Here is a 21,013-nt window from a genome sequence, read left to right on the forward strand (position 1 = left end):
GGAACCGCAATGACCTTTGTCCTAAACGCACAGATGCCATTCTCCTTCCATTAAAAAATACACAAAAAATATCTGTAACGCAAAGTTACGGAAATGGTTTTGTGCATAAACCTAATGTTTTACGAGTAAATGTAAATTCAGTTTGCGGCATTGCGCGTAAACCTAACGTTTACATACGGTCGGCGTTTGGTATTAGGTGAAGGCGAGCACATGCTTAACACCGAGCGGTGAGGAAGCAGGAAAAGGCTGAAGCCGGGGGCTCGGCCTCACTCCTGTACCGACAGGAAACCATTCTGCTCGCCATCGTCCTGAGCTCAGCGCAGCGAACGCGCCGCAGAGCAGACCACAGGGCCCTAAGCAGGAAATAAACAATAAACACACCCGCAGAGCTCTCTGATGTGTCCTCCTCCGAGTCATACCATCCCCATTACAGGACCTGCCAACCTTCTGAGTACCAAAATAGTCAGTGTAATGCTTAGTTCACATGCTTTCGCACCACTTCGCTTTGCACACAACAGTTATATTATGATATACTTGCAAGTCAAAAGTTTGAGTACACCTGCTTAAAATCATTTTTTTCATGATTAATATTTCATTATATGATATGTGTGCTTATACAAACTGATAAGCATGAGTGAATTGCATTCAATTATTTTAAAAAAATGGAAATAATTTATTTTGTATATTGTAACATATGTTTTCATTTTCAAGTATTTACAGAAACTTATGTTGTAATGTAACATAACAGAGTGTGTGCGATTCAAAGTTAGAACAGGGAGTCACCGTGGCGTTTGAGTTACTGCAGCTAAATAATTCCATCAGTTATTCACACCGTAGCCGTCTCGTAACGAGGCTAAATCGTATGCGAGCTACTACTACGGCTAACTACATACACACATTTATCTCCTTAGGATATACCTCGTGAAATGCATCATCACGTAAAGTTGCCGAACATGTTTTAACGTTTTATATGTTAACTTTACGGTCGCATTTTTGTGCTTGATTATTACTCTCTCACTTCTCATTTTACCTCAGCAATGCAGCGTTACGCCTCGGTGGATAATAAAAGTACCGCTGTGTGTCAGTGGATGTTGAGTGAGTGAGAGTCGGGGAGGGGTTACAGAACCACAAGCACAAGGTCGTAGCATCTGGTTCAATCCGAGGAATGTAGTTTAAATACCGAATAAATGTACGGTATTGTTTTGTACTGATTGATTGTTTTCTGTAATAAAATTACAATAATAATATATATATATATATATATATATTTTTTTTTATATATATATTTTTTTTAATTATTATTATTTATTTTTTATTTATTTTTTTTTTTTGTGTAGTTTCAGCTGGCATTTCGTACATGCGTATTTTGACCAAGAATTGCGTGGTTGGTACACAAAATACGTGCAGGTTGGCAGGTCTGCCATTATGTGCTTTTGCGTGCAGGTCTGGCACGCCTGCCGCGTGCGGTCCGTGTCCTGCGTGTGGGACCCCACGGTGACCTGCTGCGCCCGTTTCTGTGTGTTCGGCATGCGTTTGGAAACCCCGGCGCGAGCGTGCGGGAGGGCAGTGGAGCGCTTACCAGCAGCAGGGCGTCCAGCTGGTTGATGTAGATCTCCTCGCTGGCCAGGAACCCGGAGAGGACCAGCTTCTTCATCTCCAGCCCTTTCTCACTGTCCCCCTGCGAGAGAGAGAGAGAGAGGGGCACAGGCACGTGCATAAGAGAGTGTGCCTGCACGTGCACAACACGGTAGCCTGCGCGTAAGACCACACTCGCCACACATATACAGCACAGGAACCCTGCGCTTAAGAGCAAACCCGCCACACATACACAGCACAGGAACCTGCGCTCAAGAGCACACCCGCCACGCATACACAGCACAGGAACCCTGCGCTTAAGAGCACACCCACCACACATACACAGCACAGGAACCTGTCACATACACAGCACAGGAACCTGCGCTTAAGAGCACACCCGCCACACATACACAGCACAGGAACCTGTCACATACACAGCACAGGAACCTGCGCTTAAGAGCACACCCGCCACACATACACAGCACAGGAACCCTGCGCTTAAGAGCACACCCGCCACACATACACAGCACAGGAACCCTGCGCTTAAGAGCACACCCGCCACACATACACAGCACAGGAACCTGCGCTTAAGAGAACACCCGCCAAACATACACAGCACAGGAACCCTGCGCTTAAGAGCACACCCGCCACACATACACAGCACAGGAACCTGCGCTTAAGAGAACACCCGCCACACATACACAGCACAGGAACCCTGCGCTTAAGAGCACACCCACCACACATACACAGCACAGGAACCTGCGCTTAAGAGCACACCCGCCACACATACACAGCACAGGAACCTGCGCTTAAGAGCACACCCACCACACATACACAGCACAGGAACCTGCGCTTAAGAGCACACCCGCCACACATACACAGCACAGGAACCCTGCGCTTAAGAGCACACCCGCCACACATACACAGCACAGGAACCCTGCGCTTAAGAGCACACCTGCCACACATACACAGCACAGGAACCTGCGCTTAAGAGAACACCCGCCACACATACACAGCACAGGAACCTGCGCTTAAGAGAACACCCACCACACATACACAGCACAGGAACCTGCGCTTAAGAGCACACCCACCACACATACACAGCACAGGAACCCTGCGCTTAAGAGCACACCCACCACACATACACAGCACAGGAACCTGCGCTTAAGAGCACACCCGCCACACATACACAGCACAGGAACCTGCGCTTAAGAGCACACCCACCACACATACACAGCACAGGAACCTGCGCTTAAGAGCACACCCGCCACACATACACAGCCCAGGAACCCTGCGCTTCAGAGCTGTTACGTGCCAGGTTTGTTTTTTGTTTCTGTCGGTCTCATTATTCCGTGAGGTCTGCTACGGGTCACTCCCCCATTGGTGAAGAAGAAGGAAGAGTGCGCCGTTTCCCCCCCAATCCTCTTCTGCGGACCTGCCTGGCGGCCAATGAGGAACAGACCCACACCTATAAAAACCTAACCTTGTCAGTTACACCTCGGTGCGTCTTGGATTTGAATGTTCGTTCACTTCTGAATACTCGTGTGACTTAGTGCTATTTGTTGACTTGTGTAAACGATCGAATTTCTGAAAAGACTTTGAGTTTGGATTTGCGTCTTTGGTTTGGTTGCTGGTTTTGTATATATATATATTGGGAGTGGGATTTAAGTAGGTGTTTGTTTTTTTCACTGTCACTGTTAGTTTCACTTGTGTATATATATAGATACGGGCGTGTACCACCCTTGTATGTTTTTGTTCAGTTTAGAATAGTTAGAGTAGTTAGTTAGATTCGGAAGATTTTCGGGTTTCAGTTAGTTAGTTTCTTTTATTTCTAGAATTGTTAATAGCTTATATTTCTGTTTTGGTTATCTTCTTTTGTTTGGTACCGCCCAGTGTTTCCCCTCCTGTTTGTTCACTGTATAGATAATTGTGTAAATAAACTTTAATCTTTAATAATCAGTCATTTTGTTACTCCCCTGTACCCCTAGACCACAACGGGGACGTAACAAAATTGGGGGCTCGTCCGGGATAATTAATTACTCTATTAATTATTTCCCGATAAATTGTCTGATTATTGTAGGTTAATATTTATTTGTGTCTTAGTTTTGGACGTTGCTTTAAGGTCCGCAGTTGCGGGGTGTGTTGCGCTTAAGAGCACACCTGCCACACATACACAGCACAGGAACCTGCGCTTAAGAGCACACCCACCACACATACACAGCACAGGAACCTGCGCTTAAGAGCACACCCGCCACACATACACAGCACAGGAACCTGCGCTTAAGAGCACACCCGCCACACATACACAGCACAGGAACCTGCGCTTAAGAGCACACCCGCCACACATACACAGCACAGGAACCTGCGCTTAAGAGCACACCCGCCACACATACACAGCACAGGAACCTGCGCTTAAGAGCACACCCGCCACACATACACAGCACAGGAACCTGTCACATACACAGCACAGGAACCTGCGCTTAAGAGCACACCCGCCACACATACACAGCACAGGAACCTGTCACATACACAGCACAGGAACCTGCGCTTAAGAGCACACCCGCCACACATACACAGCACAGGAACCTGTCACATACACAGCACAGGAACCTGCGCTTAAGAGCACACCCGCCACACATACACAGCACAGGAACCTGTCACATACACAGCACAGGAACCTGCGCGTAAGACCACACCTGTCACGCATACACAGCACAGGAACCCTGCACTTAAGAGCACACCCGCCACACATACACAGCACAGGAACCTGCGCTTAAGAGCACACCCGCCACACATACACAGCACAGGAACCTGCGCTTAAGAGCACACCCACCACACATACACAGCACAGGAACCTGCGCTTAAGAGCACACCTGTCACGCATACACAGCACAGGAACCTGCGCTTAAGAGCACACCTGTCACACATACACAGCACAGGAACCCTGCGCTTAAGAGCACACCGGCCACACATACACAGCACAGGAACCTGTCACATACACAGCACAGGAACCCTGCGCTTAAGAGCACACCCGCCACACATACACAGCACAGGAACCTGCGCTTAAGAGAACACCCGCCAAACATACACAGCACAGGAACCCTGCGCTTAAGAGCACACCTGCCACACATACACAGCACAGGAACCCTGCGCTTAAGAGCACACCCGCCACACATACACAGCACAGGAACCTGCGCTTAAGAGAACACCCGCCACACATACACAGCACAGGAACCCTGCGCTTAAGACCACACCCATCACACATACACAGCACAGGAACCCTGCGCTTAAGAGCACACCCACCACACATACACAGCACAGGAACCCTGCGCTTAAGAGCACACCCGCCACACATACACAGCACAGGAACCCTGCGCTTAAGAGCACACTCGCCACACATACACAGCACAGGAACCCTGCGCTTAAGAGCACACCCGCCACACATACACAGCACAGGAACCTGCGCTTAAGAGAACACCCGCCACACATACACAGCACAGGAACCTGCGCTTAAGAGCACACCCACCACACATACACAGCACAGGAACCTGCGCTTAAGAGAACACCCGCCACACATACACAGCACAGGAACCTGCGCTTAAGAGCACACCCACCACACATACACAGCACAGGAACCTGCGCTTAAGAGCACACCTGTCACACATACACAGCACAGGAACCCTGCGCTTAAGAGCACACCCGCCACACATACACAGCACAGGAACCTGCGCTTAAGAGCACACCTGCCACACATACACAGCACAGGAACCTGTCACATACACAGCACAGGAACCTGCGCTTAAGAGCACACCCGCCACACATACACAGCACAGGAACCTGCGCTTAAGAGAACACCCGCCAAACATACACAGCACAGGAACCTGCGCTTAAGAGCACACCTGTCACGCATACACAGCACAGGAACCTGTAACAGGGTCCTCTGGGAGGTCCGGCTCTGACTGCTACAGTTCACACCGTTTTCCACTGAGTTGCTCCGCTGCGTTACTGGTGCTGGCCACATTACAGGCCATTTTGGGGCAGAGTTGGCCAGCTGTGTAACTACACCCCTTCCATTCAGGACTACAAAGAGTGGAAATCAATATAGAGAAGAAGACACATGCCACCATCTTTGACCAACACAAACAACGGGGATGGAATTAAGATTACTGTACTTTGTAGGTAAAATCTCAAGCCTGTACTGCTGTACAGCAAAGTCCGGGTAATGCCCCCAGTCTGGGCCAGCACCAGCATGCACTGGGCTGTCTTGTGCTATGGTGTAGCTATGGTAACAGGCCACTGAAAGGAGCACCAGCTGTGCTTCACGGGGGTAAGCAGCTTGCGGCTCCAGCCGCGCATTAGCCTGCTTCCTGCCATACAGCGGAACGGCATTCAGCGAACGGGTGGAACCCTCATTCTCCTGCACATCCGTAAGCTAAGCACGGGGGGGAAGGGATTAAAGCGCGCGCGTCTCTTTCAGAGGAAGCCTAATGAGGGAACTCTCTATGGCGGGCTAATGAGCGATTCACTCCGCGAGAGAGCGTCTCCGGCCCCTCTCCTCCCCGCTCGGCGCCCGATGCTCCGTGGGGAAAAACGGGGGGGGGGGGGGGTTTGAATATGCATGACCCCGCCCGCTGATCCTTGGGAAGCAGAAGGGGGCACCGCGCGGAAGACCGGAGACCGGAGCTTCGGCGCTGGCTGTGGGTAGAGCTCCACCTCTGGGTGGCACAGCTGCCCCGTGGAGGGGCCCAGGGGCCCGCCTCGCAGCCTCGCTGAACCCGCCGCCCGCCACAGGTCACGCTCTTAACACTGATCAGATTAAACAGGGAAGGTGAGCTTAAAGAGAACGATCAGAGCCTCTCCGTTTAATGGCGCACGGAAAAGCCTGTCCGCTAGCCACAGCGCTAACCCAGAAGCAGAGAGTACACGGCCTACTGCAGTACCCATATGGTGTGCATGTGCAGACGCAGAGAGTACACGGCCTACTGCAGTACCCGTGCGGTGTGTGAATGTGCAGAATCAGAGAGTATACGGCCTACTGCAGTACCCATACAGTGTGCATGTGCAGAATCAGAGAGTACACGGCCTACTGCAGTACCCGTACGGTGTGTGCATGTGCAGAAGCAGAGAGTATACGGCCTACTGCAGTACCCGTACGGTGTGTGCATGTGCAGAAGCAGAGAGTATACGGCCTACTGCAGTACCAGTACGGTGTGTGAATGTGCAGAAGCAGAGAGTACACGGCCTACTGCGGTACTCGTACAGTGTGCATGTGCAGAATCAGAGAGTACACGGCCTACTGCAGTACTCGTACGGTGTGTGCATGTGCAGAAGCAGAGAGTATACGGCCTACTGCAGTACCAGTACGGTGTGTGAATGTGCAGAAGCAGAGAGTACACGGCCTACTGCGGTACTCGTACAGTGTGCATGTGCAGAATCAGAGAGTACACGGCCTACTGCAGTACTCGTACAGTGTGCATGTGCAGAATCAGAGAGTACACGGCCTACTGCAGTACCCGTACAGTGTGTGGATGTGCAGAAACAGGGTAAATGGCCTACTGCAGCTCCCGTACAGTGTGTGCTTGTGCAGAAACAGAGTAAACGGCCTACTGCAGTCCGTAAGGAGTGTGCATGTGCAGAGAGTAAATGGCCTACTGCAGCTCCCGTACAGTGTGTGCATGTGTAGAAACAGGGTAAACGGCCTACTGCAGCTCCCGTAAGGAGTGTGCATGTGCAGAGAGTAAATGGCCTACTGCAGCTCCCGTACAGTGTGTGCATGTGTAGAAACAGGGTAAACGGCCTACTGCAGCTCCCGTACGGAGTGTGCATGTTTTGGTATATTTGTATAGGAAGCCGCAGGATTTATTTCCTCTTTGCAAACAATAAATGCTCTGTGCTGTGTGCTGTTCTGTGAACAGAAATGTGGAGCCACAGCAGAAAAACACCTCAGGCCCCATAATCTCCACTCATTTAGCCATTTAGTTTTCAGTATTTTGGAATTGCATAATTGCATGTTACATTTTTTGAACAAGTTTTATTTTCATGTGTTGCATACTTTGGAGGGACCAATCATTTAATGGGTCATCCCATCGCTGTGGTGTCCCTCGTTGATTTGGGAGAACGCACAGTAGCAGAGGCGTCCTCCTACACAGTAAGGAATCACTGCGCTTCGATTGTGAGTGAGTAACGGAATTCGCTACCCACAGAAACCCTCCCGATTGTGTTGCTATTTGAGAATATGGTTTGGGCATTGATTCTGCACTGTGAAGGAGGTTAAGGGCAGAGCCCTATTCAGATGGTGCGACCACGTGTGAATGGCATGCGTGCAGATGTGCAGAGGCTCGGCCTGGCTTCCCGGACCTCAGCCTGCACCAGCTACCAGGGCCAGCCTCCCATTGGCCGGCACGGCGCCGTTTCCGTGGCAGCGGAAACAATACCGCAGGGGCGGGGCTTCCCTTCCGCTCCCTCCCACTTTCCTCTTCGCCGCGGAGCTGGGAGCGGAGATAAGCCAGGCACGCACAGCACCGTGTGATCTAAGGAAGGCGTAGGTATGCGTGCACATGTGTGCGTGTGCGCATGTGCACATATACGTTTGTACATCTATATTTTATTTCCCATGTTAGGCAAAACAATTATGATGGTCAAATCCAGCTGACAGGAATAATAAGAAGTCTTGTCTTTGATAATACCGTTATTCAGTTGAACAAAGTTTGAAAAGCCTGTGTTTTGCTCTTTCATTGTGTTTCAGTTGAGCTCTGTGCAGCTCTCCAAACACAGGGCTACGCCTGTGCAGTTGTGAACACTACTGTTCCAAACACAGAACTACGCCTGTGCAGCTGTGACCACTACTGTTCCAAACACAGAACTACGCCTGTGCAGCTGTGAGCACTACTGTTCCAAACACAGAACTACGCCTGTGCAGCTTCGAGTACTACTGTTCCAAACACAGAACTACGCCTGTGCAGCTGTGACCACTACTGCTCCAAACACAGAACTACGCCTGTGCAGCTGTGACCACTACTGCTCCAAACACAGAACTACGCCTGTGCAGCTGTGACCACTACTGTTCCAAACACAGAACTACGCCTGTGCAGCTTTGAGTACTACTGTTCCAAACACAGAACTACGCCTGTGCAGCTGTGACCACTACTGCTCCAAACACAGAACTACGCCTGTGCAGCTTTGAGCACTACTGTTCCAAACACAGAGCTACGCCTGTGCAGTTGTAAACACTGCTGTTCCAAACACAGGGTTACGCCTGTGCTACTGTGAGCACTACTGTTCCAACAACAACTGGCGCGCCAAACAAGCCGTGCTCTGTGGACCCTGTGTTTGCTCAGGCTGGGCGAAAGTGTTGGCGCTCTGACAGAGCCGGACGAGCGCGGACACACCCGCCCTGCCAGCGGCCTGAGCTCACCGTTCCCACCTTCTGAGTCAAGAGCCCTTTCATACGAGCACAACGCCGGCCTTCAAACATCAGGCCCGATGACTAACATTAAACAAAACAGCGTTTCTTTTCAATACCAAGGACTGGATTGCATTCAGACCAGTAGGGCACAACTTTAAATATCAGGTCCGGCCGCCTTATCGTTCAGATACAACACCTGGCCTGTATAAAGGAGGTCTACGGTCTATTCAAACAACCATATCGCCAACCTTTACAAAAGAGGCCTCAGGAAACATGATGTCTGGAACAAATTTTTGTTCCAGAAACTTACATGAACTTGAATGAATGCAGCATTTATGCCAGCCCAGAGGCTCGGTACAGGAGTTTCAAAAGAAGTTGAATATCCTCAGAAACATCTCAAGGTTAGACTAAAGCTTTTCCTGGTGTCTCCAAATCTCTAAAGGCACAAAACAATCAAGTAAATAAATAAAACTAAATAAAATAATAAAATAAAACAGAACATCTATAGGACAATGTAGTCACCACTCTGATTATATATATATATCAAGTAAACTGAAAAAATGACGAAATTTGCTTTTTATTTTCTGAATATTAGCTTTCACAGAGATCTGTAAGCTTAATGACAGGTTTGAGAAACAACATTGTGTGCAAATTAAGATAAACAGAAGTACCAACAGAGCTATTTGCCAGGGCTAAATACAATGTAAGCTCCATGCTGTCCTAACAATCTAGCCTAAAATCAGTGCAACTCTTTCATGTCCTAATCACACTGTTTTATTTGGTCATAATAAGCTCCTTATCAAGTGAGACTCTCAGGAAAAAGACAAAAACAATGGCATTGTTTCAGGGAGTTGAAATAATAACTCTGGTAATGCTGATAAGACAAGGCTAAATCATTACACAGCACACTACACTAAATTTATGGGTACTTCTGGGTAGACCAAAATGTTATGCGAGTAGTTTCTCAAACTCATTTCACTTTCAGGATTTCAGGCCCACACTGAAGGATACGCGTGTACAAAGGGGGCCATTATGACATCATAATAAGAGGCACAGCGAATGTTCTATGATGATGATGATGATGTACAGCATTTCCATGGTGATTAAGTTCCCCCGGATCACATGACATCTCAGAGCCAACGGTTGGCGTTTTGCTTTCGGTTGTAAAACTGCCTAAGTGCACTTACAGCATCTGTCAATGAGTCACTGGCAGCCACCAGCTCGGCAGCCAGAAGTCTCGCCGCACGACAATAAACATGCTAACAGGTAAACCGAAGCCAGCCTTTGTTTCGGCGGCGAATAGCGTCTGCTAGCGTGCTAAACGGTAAATAACGATTCAAGCCATTGTTCTCGCGTTTCACAATAATATCTCAGGATTTGGCCAGGAAACGTAGGGGGGACACAATTGTCTGTTTCAGGAAGTGTCCCCATGTTTTCGGCCGCTGAATCCGTGAAGTCCTTTTGAACTGATTCGCAAACAGGCCTCGCTCCCGACGCTAGGCTAGCTGCTACGCGGCGGCCGTCAGGCGGCACACGAGTGAATGCAGATGGTCATTAAACCCGGTCAAAGAACAGCTGGCGCGGAGGTTCCGGGTCTGCGAATGATCAACGCGGCTTTGAGCCCGACGCCAAGTAAACCTCAGGTTAATTACGACTGCGGAAAACACACAGGCTGCGTGTGAACCACTGTCCTCTGTAGTTTCTGCCTTCAAAATAGCTCCACAGACAGCCTGCTCTCTGCCACTGGACGTGAGACCAGCAGACCCTCGCCTGAGCAGTGAGTGCAGTGTGGAAGATGAAGGTCAGGAACCGCCAGGAACTCTGGGACTGAAAGACTTACGGCAGGTTGTAACCCCTCCCCAAACCACAACACCCCCCCCCCCTTCCAGTTTGAAGGGTGTTTCATCATGCACACCCACATTACATTGCATTACATTACAGGCATTTAGCAGACGCTCTTATCCAGAGCGACGTACAACAAGTGCATTAGTTCAAGGTGCAGAGGTGCAACCACCATCTCTCAAACCAGCACCACTGAAAGCAGAGGGGGGGTGGGGGAGGTGAGTGGGTGTGACAGCCCCCCTCTAACATTTATGATTCATCCTTGTGATTAACACCCCCCCATAAAAGCGAGGCCAAAAAAAGCCTGCGTATCTTATCAGCAAGACAGCCCCGGTCGGATCTCCACCACGCAACACGCCGTCTCAACCAATCGCAGACGACGGCAGACGCTTTCTGCTTTTTCTCCTTCAGGCAAAAAGCTTCTGAGAAAATCACAGTTTTTTGGGAAGGGGGTGGGGGGGAGGTTTAAGACCTCCTCCGTCAGAGAGAGCGGGGCGTCTGAAGCAGCCGCTGACTTAGACGAAAAAGAGTACGGCAGAAGTTCGTCGCGAAAACTCGCGCTCATCTTTTCCAAGGACCGCGATTTGCAGCCGCTGGACTTCGGCTAGAGACGCGCGGACCCGCGAGAGAGCGAAAAAAACCTGCCACGCAGAGCCGCGCCACATCGTAAAAAAAAGAGTTTTAATACTTTCCACTGCGCTATTTTTAGCTCTGTGAAACGACCAAAGCCACGGCAGTTAAGATGGTGAGCGGTGGAGAGTTTCTCCTCTTTGTAGCGGGCTTTCTTTTTCTCTCTCTCTCTACCTCTCTCTCTCGTGCTCTCTCTCTCTCCCTGTCCCGTCTCCTACGCACTGGTCGTTCTCACCTTAAAGGGCCTGTGGTTGGGAGCGCTTTCCTCCGGCATCAGGGGACTTTCCAAGTCCAGCTCCCCGCTGTCAAAAATGTCCTCGTCGTCCAGGACCCTGTCCAGAAAGCCTATGACCTCGTCCTCCTCGTCCATGATCGCGAGCGGGTTCCGATCTCGCCTTCTCACACTTCCCCGGGCCTGCCGCGACACATCAGCCTGTCCGTCAGAGCAGCCCCGGCAACGGCCCCGGCAACAGCCCCGCGGGTCTCTCTGGAGCACAGCTGTGTGCTCTGGTGTTCTCTCTCTCTCTCTCTCTCTCTCTCTCTCAGTCTCTCTCTCTCTTTTTCTCTCCCTCCCCCCTTCTCTATTACACGCACAGGCACAGACAGTTAGCTTAGCTGTGCGTTTCAACTCCACGTAGCTGCACTGCACTCACAGACGCCTAAGATTACGAGCGCACACGCTCACACACGCACGCACACACACACACACACAGCCCCGCTCTCCCACACTGGCCGGCTCACGCTCAGGCAGCAGAGGCCCCGCCTCCTGCCACGCCGGCTTCCTGAGTCATCATCGAGCCGTGAGCTCTGGCGGCCGGCCCTCGTCCAAACGGCTCCTCGGCAGGCGAGCGAGCGGGCGGGCAGGCGGGCGGGCGGGCGAGCGAGCGGCCACTTCCTCGGAGCGCTTTCCCCTCCCGTGGAAGCAGAGCCTGCTCTCTTCTGAGCGCGCTCAGGACCTGCCGCCAGGGAGGTTCCCCCCCCACCCAACCCCCGCCGCTCTGCGGAGCCGTAAATTACAGGAGCTCCCGCGCCTCCGCCGGGTCGGGCATCTCCGCGGACGCCCGCGGTGGACCTTCAGCGCCCGCGTAATCCCGCTAGGCTGGGGCAGCGTGCGCTAGCCCCCCGGCGCTGCCGACGGGGACTGGCTGGAGCAGACCGCCAGCCTTTACGACTGCAGGATGAGATAAGGTTGCACAGGAAGTGAACGCGCACGGACGCAGACGTCATAACGTCCCGGGTTTCTAAACAAGCACGACTGCACCTACAACAGGGCATCGCAGAGAAAGAGCACCGAGCCTGAGAAGAGACCCAGAAACCCCCCCTCCATGCTAGCTACCCCCTCTAACTGCCCCATGAGTCTAGGTAAAGTACAGGGTACATTTAACATGGCTGTAACAGCAATAACATCATAAGAGATAGTGGCGTGATAACAGGCTAAAATGGACAACCTTTGATTGCCTGCTTAAGTGCGGCCACAGAAAACACCCAGTGAACGCTTTCTGGTGAAAAGTCGGTGCAAAGTCAGTGAAGCACTGTCCAGGCGTTCAGGTGAACACCCAGCAACGTTTATTTGAAAAGAGAAAGTTTTACAGCCGACCAGGATGCAGCCAGGCTATATGCGAGTAAACCCGGAGCTGTATCGTGCTTAGCCTCGTCCGTTCGTGTCAAAACGTCTCTCAGCCTAGATTACCGCCCCTCTAGACGTCTAGATTCTGGCTTTTGCTCGCTGGGTATCCGTCACCGTGACAGCTTTTCACAGGAGCAATTCACACTGTTTTCTGCTGCCCGCACTTGGCAGCCTACACACAATGTGAAAACATCATTGGCTAAAGTGGCCATTACTCTTGAAGAGACAGCCAATAGGGTCCACTGCGAAGTAGATCATTTCCTCTCTGGGGTTTGGCTGCCAAAGATAGCAGTTTAAGAACCATCCCTGCGTGAAATTCAATGTACTTTTTTTTTTCTTTCATTTTCAACACCGCATGCCAAATTGTTATTTACGGTTTCATTTGTACAGATGATAGCTGATAAAACTATTTTTCATTTTTAATTAGATTTTCTTGTCTTTGGCTTTACTTCAAAAGACTGTGTTATATCTATAACAGCTCTCAATTCGACCACCTCTGGGCTGCTCTCAACTCCATCCGACAACGCTGGCGACTGGAACAGCCAGGACGAGCAAGACGACAGCTCAAGCGCTTACAAATAATGACACGCTGCATCCCCCCACTTCCTGTGTGAGATGCCTCTAATGAATGTTTGCATGGGATACGGGGTGGGGGGGGGGTCGGTGCGTGGTATGGGAAAGCCTGAATTTCCACTTCAGGCTCTGAAAGCACTACCCACCCCCCCCCAGGACCCCGCCCCCCCCCCCAACTCCCACCCTCTTACAGCCCTTTACTGGAAGAGTGTGTGGCAAACAGGGAAGTGTGTGTTGTGCTAAGGGGAGGGGCTCAAAGTAGCATTCCACTACACTGCTCCACAGACACACACGACCATCGGGAGCTTTAAAAGCTCAAATGCAATTTAAGAATTACAGGTTTGGCAATGTTAGAATACCCGAAGGACACTGTACACCCTCCGTACTTTAAGACGCTAGAAAAGCATACAAATCAGTATGTGTGTCTGTGTGTGTGTACAGTATGTGTGTGTGTGTGTGTGTGTGTGTGCGTACGAACACACACACATAAAATAACCATTAGCATTAGCATCAGCAAGGAAACCATGGCCGTCTCTCTCAGGCTAGTCTGGAGTCTATTGTCCTACAAACACTCACAACGCCTCTTACGCAGATTGAGAGAAGATTAACACACCCTGGCACAGCTCTCTGGCTATTTTCGGCTCTAGAAAGAGGGAAACGGACTCTTGCGTGTCACGGAGAGAAACACACAACGACTTCGAGACAGTTTCCTCATTTCTTCTTTTTTTCCCCACAACAGGCGCGAGACAAGCGGGTAGCGCACTTTTTTTTTGTTGTTGTTGTTGTTGCTCCTTTTAAAACAAGGCCGTCCGTCCTACGGCGGCAAACACGGGTCAGAGAAACCCGACGCTACCCCCCGAGGCTGCGTTCGGACAGAGCCGCGGTGTTTACCGGGGGCGTGGACGTTGGCGGGCGGCGTTGGCGAGGCTACGCGCGCGGCCTGTCCAAACACAAAGCACAAAGGCGCCGTGGACTGTAAGCCGAGGAGCGTGGGTAATGATTAACGTTAGCTCCCTCCTTAACGCTGGCTCCCTCTCCCCCTTTCCCTACCGCCTTCACCTGCTTCGACTGGGCGGGGCACGGCGAGCATGAAGTAAGCTCAGGTACGAAAGAAGGGGGAACTCCCAAACCCTGTGACACGGTGAGTCTTGGCTGCTAGCGTTAAGAATCAGGGCCTGTCTCACATTTCAGGATGCCCGCCTGAATGCGTCAGATCAGTAAATTGCTCACAGATCAGGTGATCTGCCATTGACAGAGAGAGAGAGAGAGAGAGAGAGTGAGCGAGGGAGAGAGAGACAGAGAGAGAGAGAGAGAGAAAGACAGAGAGTGTATGTACCATAGAGGTATGTACACAAATCAGAATTAACATCAGTTGATAATCCATTTGATTCTCTGTAAATAATTCACCATAATCCACTAAAGCTGACTAGTGATTGTGTAAGTGAGAGGATTTACACCAGGAGTGACGCTGCAGAATGCAGCAAGCACACAATAAGAGAGAGAGAGAGAGTGTGTGCGCGGTGTATGTACACAAATGGGAATCAACATCAGTTGATAATCCATTTGATTCTCTGCAAATAATTCACCATAATCCCTTGAAGATGACTCCAGTGATTGCGTACGTGAGAGGATTTACACCAGTAGTGACGCTGCAGAATGCAAGAAGCACTCAAGAACACACACGTGTCTGATTCCCTGCAGGCATAAAAGGCCAGTTTATATAACCCATCCCCGACATAACAGCACTTAAGTCACAGAACAACAAATACAGATCCACTCGCCCAAATCCACCATCCCACCGCCATTCAACATGAAGTTTCCCACTTCCACCACTAGATGGTGTAGTATAATCTATTTTAGAGAATTAAGTCTAATGGTAAAACCGCCTTTACAAAGGGAAAAACTACATGAAAATGGCTAGATTTATGATTTCACACCCATTTACACACAAAAATAGGGAAATTAAAAATGAATAACAAATAATATATAATGGATAATACTTAATAATAAAGCAAATAGTACAAAATAAGCTAGACTTATTGGAAATTCGAGATAATAAATAATGTTTTGTACAGAAATATTTGTTCCCAATTACAATATAATAAGATCGAATGTCTGTTTCCACTGCAACCATTCCCAACACAGCGTGGACCAGCTTTCACACTGACAGCTCGTGTGCCAGTTTTCACCACAGTCACGTGACCTCCCCACCTTCGCACATGCTCAGTCAGGCCCACCCCGCCGCAGGCCTGTGACCTCACAGTCAGGCGCTCGCGTAGGAGGTTCAGGGCAGGGTCAGCCTGCCTCTCTCCCACTGAGCGCTGGGACAAAGAGCTGACGGAGACACGCTGTGCCGCCAGCATCAACGGCAGTGTAAACCGCGCCCGCGGTCAGGCTACGCTAAAATAAAGGAAAAGCCAAGGAACGCAACCAGCGGGGGGGTCCGGAGCGTCTATAAATCTGCGTAACGTGGCCCGAGGACTCGGTGAGCGTTCAGTACACCCGACTGAGCACCCCTTTCACGGTCTCATTTTAAAATGCAGACAGTTCGGCGGGGGGGATAATTCATGGCACCGTCTTGCAGAGCGGGGGGCTCTCCAGCCTTGTGTGGGCCCCCCCCCGTGCAGCTGGGGGTTTGACTCCCACTGTGGCAGTTTGTCTGTCGGAATCCCATCGCTAGCTGTTGTCCCCCTCTGCTTTCCCACCGTCTGAATAAAGTTAAATCAATACGAAAAGGTTCGGCTTTCCACTCTCCTTTAGAAAATAACACGGATCGTTTAAAGGTTATTACCTTGGAAGTCACTTAATTGAAAATCAAGTAATATAGTGTTCTTTTCCATTAGGTTCATTCCGTAAAAGCAAGGAGCCTGAGTCACAGTGCAGAAATATAATTTCCCTCCTTGAGACTGCCAGTCTGACATCACGTTAACCTCATCATCTCAAACAAGTCAGTGATGAACGGCCACCTGATTTCTAACTCCCAGAAGCACCTCTTTCCGCCCCATTCTCAGGGGGGAGTCTTCAGAGAATGTACAGGAGGCTGTTATGAATCAATTAATTAGCTTGTACAGGTGCCTATTCTGAATCATTAAATTAACTCAGGCTCATTTAATTAACTTTATCTTTCATTAATTCAGCTTTCAATTAAAGTATTTAGATTCCTCAAAACTTTCAGTTGAAACTAGTGAAATTCTAAAATTGACTTTAGCCTGCTTGTAGTACGCAGAATGTTTTAAAGTATTTAAGACATCATTAAGGGACATTCCAGTTCCAGTTTTCAGTGAGGTAAACCTCCCTTTGTCTCTGCTGTCCTTTACTCTCTCTCTCTCTCTCACACACACATAAATAATCTTGGGAAAATAAAGAACACAAAGGCGGCTGTGTTTACATTCTTTGTGGAAACGATGGTCATTGTGCTCATTCTCTCTTTGAGAAATGACTTGCGAGCGTCACGGACAGACGACGGGTAAAGCACTGAGCAGCTAAATAGCGGGCGGCAGTTGAGCGCCGTGGAATGACATCATCATCAATCAGGCTCGGCCCTCCTCCAGAGGAGATGACTTCAGTGAAAAGCGGGGGGTCTTAATTTACCGCCTAATTGCGGAAAGGGGAGGAGCCGGGGCGGTGAGCGAGCGGAAGTCGCATTAGAAAAGACTCAGAGAAACAGGAGCAAGTGACTCGCCAGCCCCTTCGTTAGCCTGCGCACGGCTAACGCCTTTAGCAGAACACCACCACAGTGCCTGTGCTCTCCCCACAAATCTTTGGCCTTTGCACGCTGGTTTCCTGTTTCCTGTTGCCGCTTCCACTTCCACAGACTCCTGACTCTACGCGAGGTAACTCAGGTTCAAACCCTCCGGTGCCGCCACTCTCCCGGAGGACATTAGCAGAAGAGAAACAGCGCCGCCCTACAGGGAGGGAAGGCCCAGAGGAGCGGCAGAGCCAGCGGTGGTTTTTTGGGGACGGGCGTTCTGGGACTCACCCCCGGCAGCAGCCCCTCGTGGGGCGTCGGGGACATGGCCTCGCCGTCCGGCCCGCGGGCGCACAGCTGGGGCGACATGGTGGGCGACTCGTCTATGAAGGGCATGGTCTCCGAGCCGTCCTGGGACTTGCGGTCCTCGGCGGCGTCGCCATCGTAGCCGTCCGTGTTGTAGTTGAAGTCTGCGGGGGAGGGAGAGAAGGCGGGGTTAAGGCCATTTAAGGGGCGGGACTCACAGAGGTGAGTGACACGCAGACGCCCTGCTCTGAAGCCTCGCTGACTGACACACACTGTGCAGCGCAACGCAGCACAGCGCACCCAACAGGGAACTTGTGTTTAAATAGAGAGCCAAGGGACTCAGACGCTGCCTGTGGGACCACAAGGCACACCCTTACCTTGACTACATGCAGCACACAAACCTGCCATGCTGATGTAGAGCAGAAGTGCCATTGCCCGAGGCTCACAGCGTGGGGTATAAACGCTAGGGAACTGCGCCTGTTGCCTAAAGTTTGCAGGTTCGATCGGCAAAAGTTGAAATGAAAACGCAAGTGTGGTTGAAGCTCTGGATAAGAGTACCTGCTAAATGCCTGTAATCCAATGTATGGCAGTTAGTCCTCTGTGACTGTCAAAGCTGTACATAAATGCACTGCATAAATATATAAACACATAGTAATAGCTTTACGGGCCCAGTATTTCTGATTGACAATGAAATACCAGCCAGTCAAAAAATTTCCCAGCTGACAAACAATGGATTCACAACAGTTGATCTGCAACGAAAATTACAACAAACGAAAAAATTTTTGCTGCCGTAAAACTCAAAACCAAATTTCTTTAGCGGCACAGAGGAAATACAGCAACAATGAAACATTAATACCAACAACCTTCAGATCTGTCTTTTGAGTGGCTAAATAAATACAATGGTGTCAACACTATCCATTTTCCCCTCTCAGGTGACAGAAGTAAATGAATAACTGTCTGACGGTGCGCTCGCGCGGGCGGTAACCGTGGATTTCAAGGCCGTATTCAACAGAACGCCGCGCGCCACGCAAGATGCTAAATAATGAAGCGGTTTTTCTCCCGCGGTAAAGGAAACCTTGAGGTAATTCAGTGGAGATGGATGAAGGTGAGCAATGGCAGGGTCTTGTCTCCGTCTGGAAATCGTATCATAAGAATTACAAAAGCCTTGGAATAGTCCACAAAGGAGCTGAATGTAGCCGACTGTCATCGCGTCCTGTCGGTGCTTATTACCACAAGGGCTAATAATGAAACGAGACAATATTTCGCGCCCTCCCCCTGACAATGCGACTCGTCTGAACAGCAGTGACATCCGCGCTGTTCCCAGTGCACGTTGTCCCTGGTAAAAACTGCTCTCTCCGCAAGAGGCGGCCACGTGAAACATAAAACACAAAGCTACATTTGCGCAAGCCATTGCTCTTGATCTCTAGGTCGCAGTGTATTCGGTAGACAAAAAAGCATCATTTATTCTATTCGCATTTATAGCTTGCATTTCATACCCTGCCATAAATCTGTCGTTCCAGCGTTCATTTTATTGAACGTTTATCCAATATTTTAGAGTTATGGGAGTGCCTTATTCAGGTAGTAAAGAAGCCTTCCTGACGCACGATATCGAGGCATTTTATAAACACGGCTACCCGCCAGTGAAAATGTCTGGATACGTTATCATCACCGGCCATTTATTCACCGGTTTTACAAGCAATCTGGAAATATGGCCGCCTACTAATTCAAAACCCTAGAGTTAACATGAAGATGGCGGAAATTCCGAGGCTCCTGCGAAAAACCGTTATGCTCAGCGAGGTTACCTCGCTTTAGTCATGGAAATGACAGAGAAGACGGAGCATAACATCTACGCATTTCACACGTCCGATGATAAAGGTCTAAAACCACGTTTACCTCTGACATACTGACATACTGTGAGCGGCCGCATTAGATTTCTCTCCGCTAAACCGCTAAAGTTTAACACGAATTTGTTTCCAGACAAATACCTTATTACATATACACCAAATCGACAGAAGTGTAACATGCCAATTCAAGAATGCTTTCAGGTACAGAAACGGCAGAACTGCTGAGCAGATGAAGCGTTGTTCTGGCACAAAGGACACCCCTTTTCAGCGTCAGACGGGAGCCGTGAATGAAAACCACAGAAAAGATTCAAGGCTACAATTTGATACAACAGGTTATTGCCGATTTAACTATTCCACACGTGTAACCGTGATTTACTTTAAAACACGTCCCTCTCCCGTGATTACAGTAGTAAATAATAATAAATAATAATAATGAAAAACATAAATATTTGGTCGGCCCCAGAGATGGCTAGCGCAAGGCCTGATGGACTGGACTGCACTTTGATGATGCGGACGTCTGGGGAGAATCGGCGAGGCTTGTGCGGCCTGCTCGTTTAATTTCCCCTTACACTCCAGGCCAGTGTCCCACGGGACAGACCACATAAATCCTGCACCGTTCGGGGCGGGGCAAGGTTTTCCTACGCTACGGCCCGGTCATCATCACCAGCCCTGAGGGGGCGCGCTCACATCGGCAGCGATACAGAGGGGGCCGTGACAAACCTCCGGTAGCCTGAAAATGAATTTAGGGTCGCCGAGGAGAAATAACACAAAATAGGGTCTGTGCCCAGTACAGTCTCTCCCTAAGACACACTGGAGACTGTGCCTTCTATAGCAGGCAACGAGCACCACCCAGGCTGATTACACACTCAACCTCAGTTGTGCGTGAATATAGCAGAGGCCAGTGCAGTGCTGTCCAAAGTCACTCAGGCATAGGGAGGTACTGTAAGGAGAACAGATATCAGCCATAGAGTAGGAGCAGCTCTCTGTTCCTCCCTCACCTGTATTACACTCTGAGGCTCATCCACTGGGACGATTTCACTGTCTGTGCTCTACTGCGCTCTGTTACATCTACAGTATACGGAATGGTACATTTTGACACCAGAGTGCCCTTTTAAGAAGATATATGGAAGGCTGAAAAATAATTGGACGGTGACCTCACAGCTCCATGCCTCGTATTAATAGTGCATCCGAGGAGAGTGCACTTTGCGCGACCCCATCCAACACGATATGGCTGAAATGTAGGCCGCTTCGATTCAGCCTCAGAGCGCCTGGAGCCCTCTGAAATTGACCATCAAACGCTCCACATTCACACCACACACACTTTATAGACCGGGGCAGGGCACTGCACTATCAAATCCAGCTGGCTCTGTCCTCACACCAAACCAAACCAAACACTCTTACATATAGTGCGGTACTCTACAGAAGTGCGTTGACTAACTAGCATTGAAGGGAAAAAAAGCTAATAAATGTGTCTGAGGGAGAGAGAGAGAAAGAGAGGCAGAGGTGCACAGAGAGAGAGAAGG

The 21,013-nt window shown here is 49.9% G+C and overlaps 1 protein-coding gene across 3 annotated transcripts in view; it reads right to left on the bottom strand.

Moving 5' to 3' along the window:
- abr (ABR activator of RhoGEF and GTPase) overlaps positions 1 to 21,013 on the bottom strand; it is a 173,125-nt gene that overhangs the window by 95,249 nt on the left and 56,863 nt on the right. For all 3 annotated transcript variants that reach the window (XM_064352279.1, XM_064352278.1, XM_064352280.1), the window contains exons 2-3: positions 17,632 to 17,810; positions 1,580 to 1,678 (exon numbers count right to left, since the gene is read on the bottom strand). In XM_064352279.1, the coding sequence (XP_064208349.1) occupies positions 1,580 to 1,678; positions 17,632 to 17,810 (278 nt within the window). The remainder of the gene's footprint in view (positions 1 to 1,579; positions 1,679 to 17,631; positions 17,811 to 21,013) is intronic.

Source organism: Anguilla rostrata, chromosome 9 (assembly GCF_018555375.3).
Source record: "Anguilla rostrata isolate EN2019 chromosome 9, ASM1855537v3, whole genome shotgun sequence".
NCBI classification, from domain to species: Eukaryota; Metazoa; Chordata; class Actinopteri; order Anguilliformes; family Anguillidae; genus Anguilla; species Anguilla rostrata.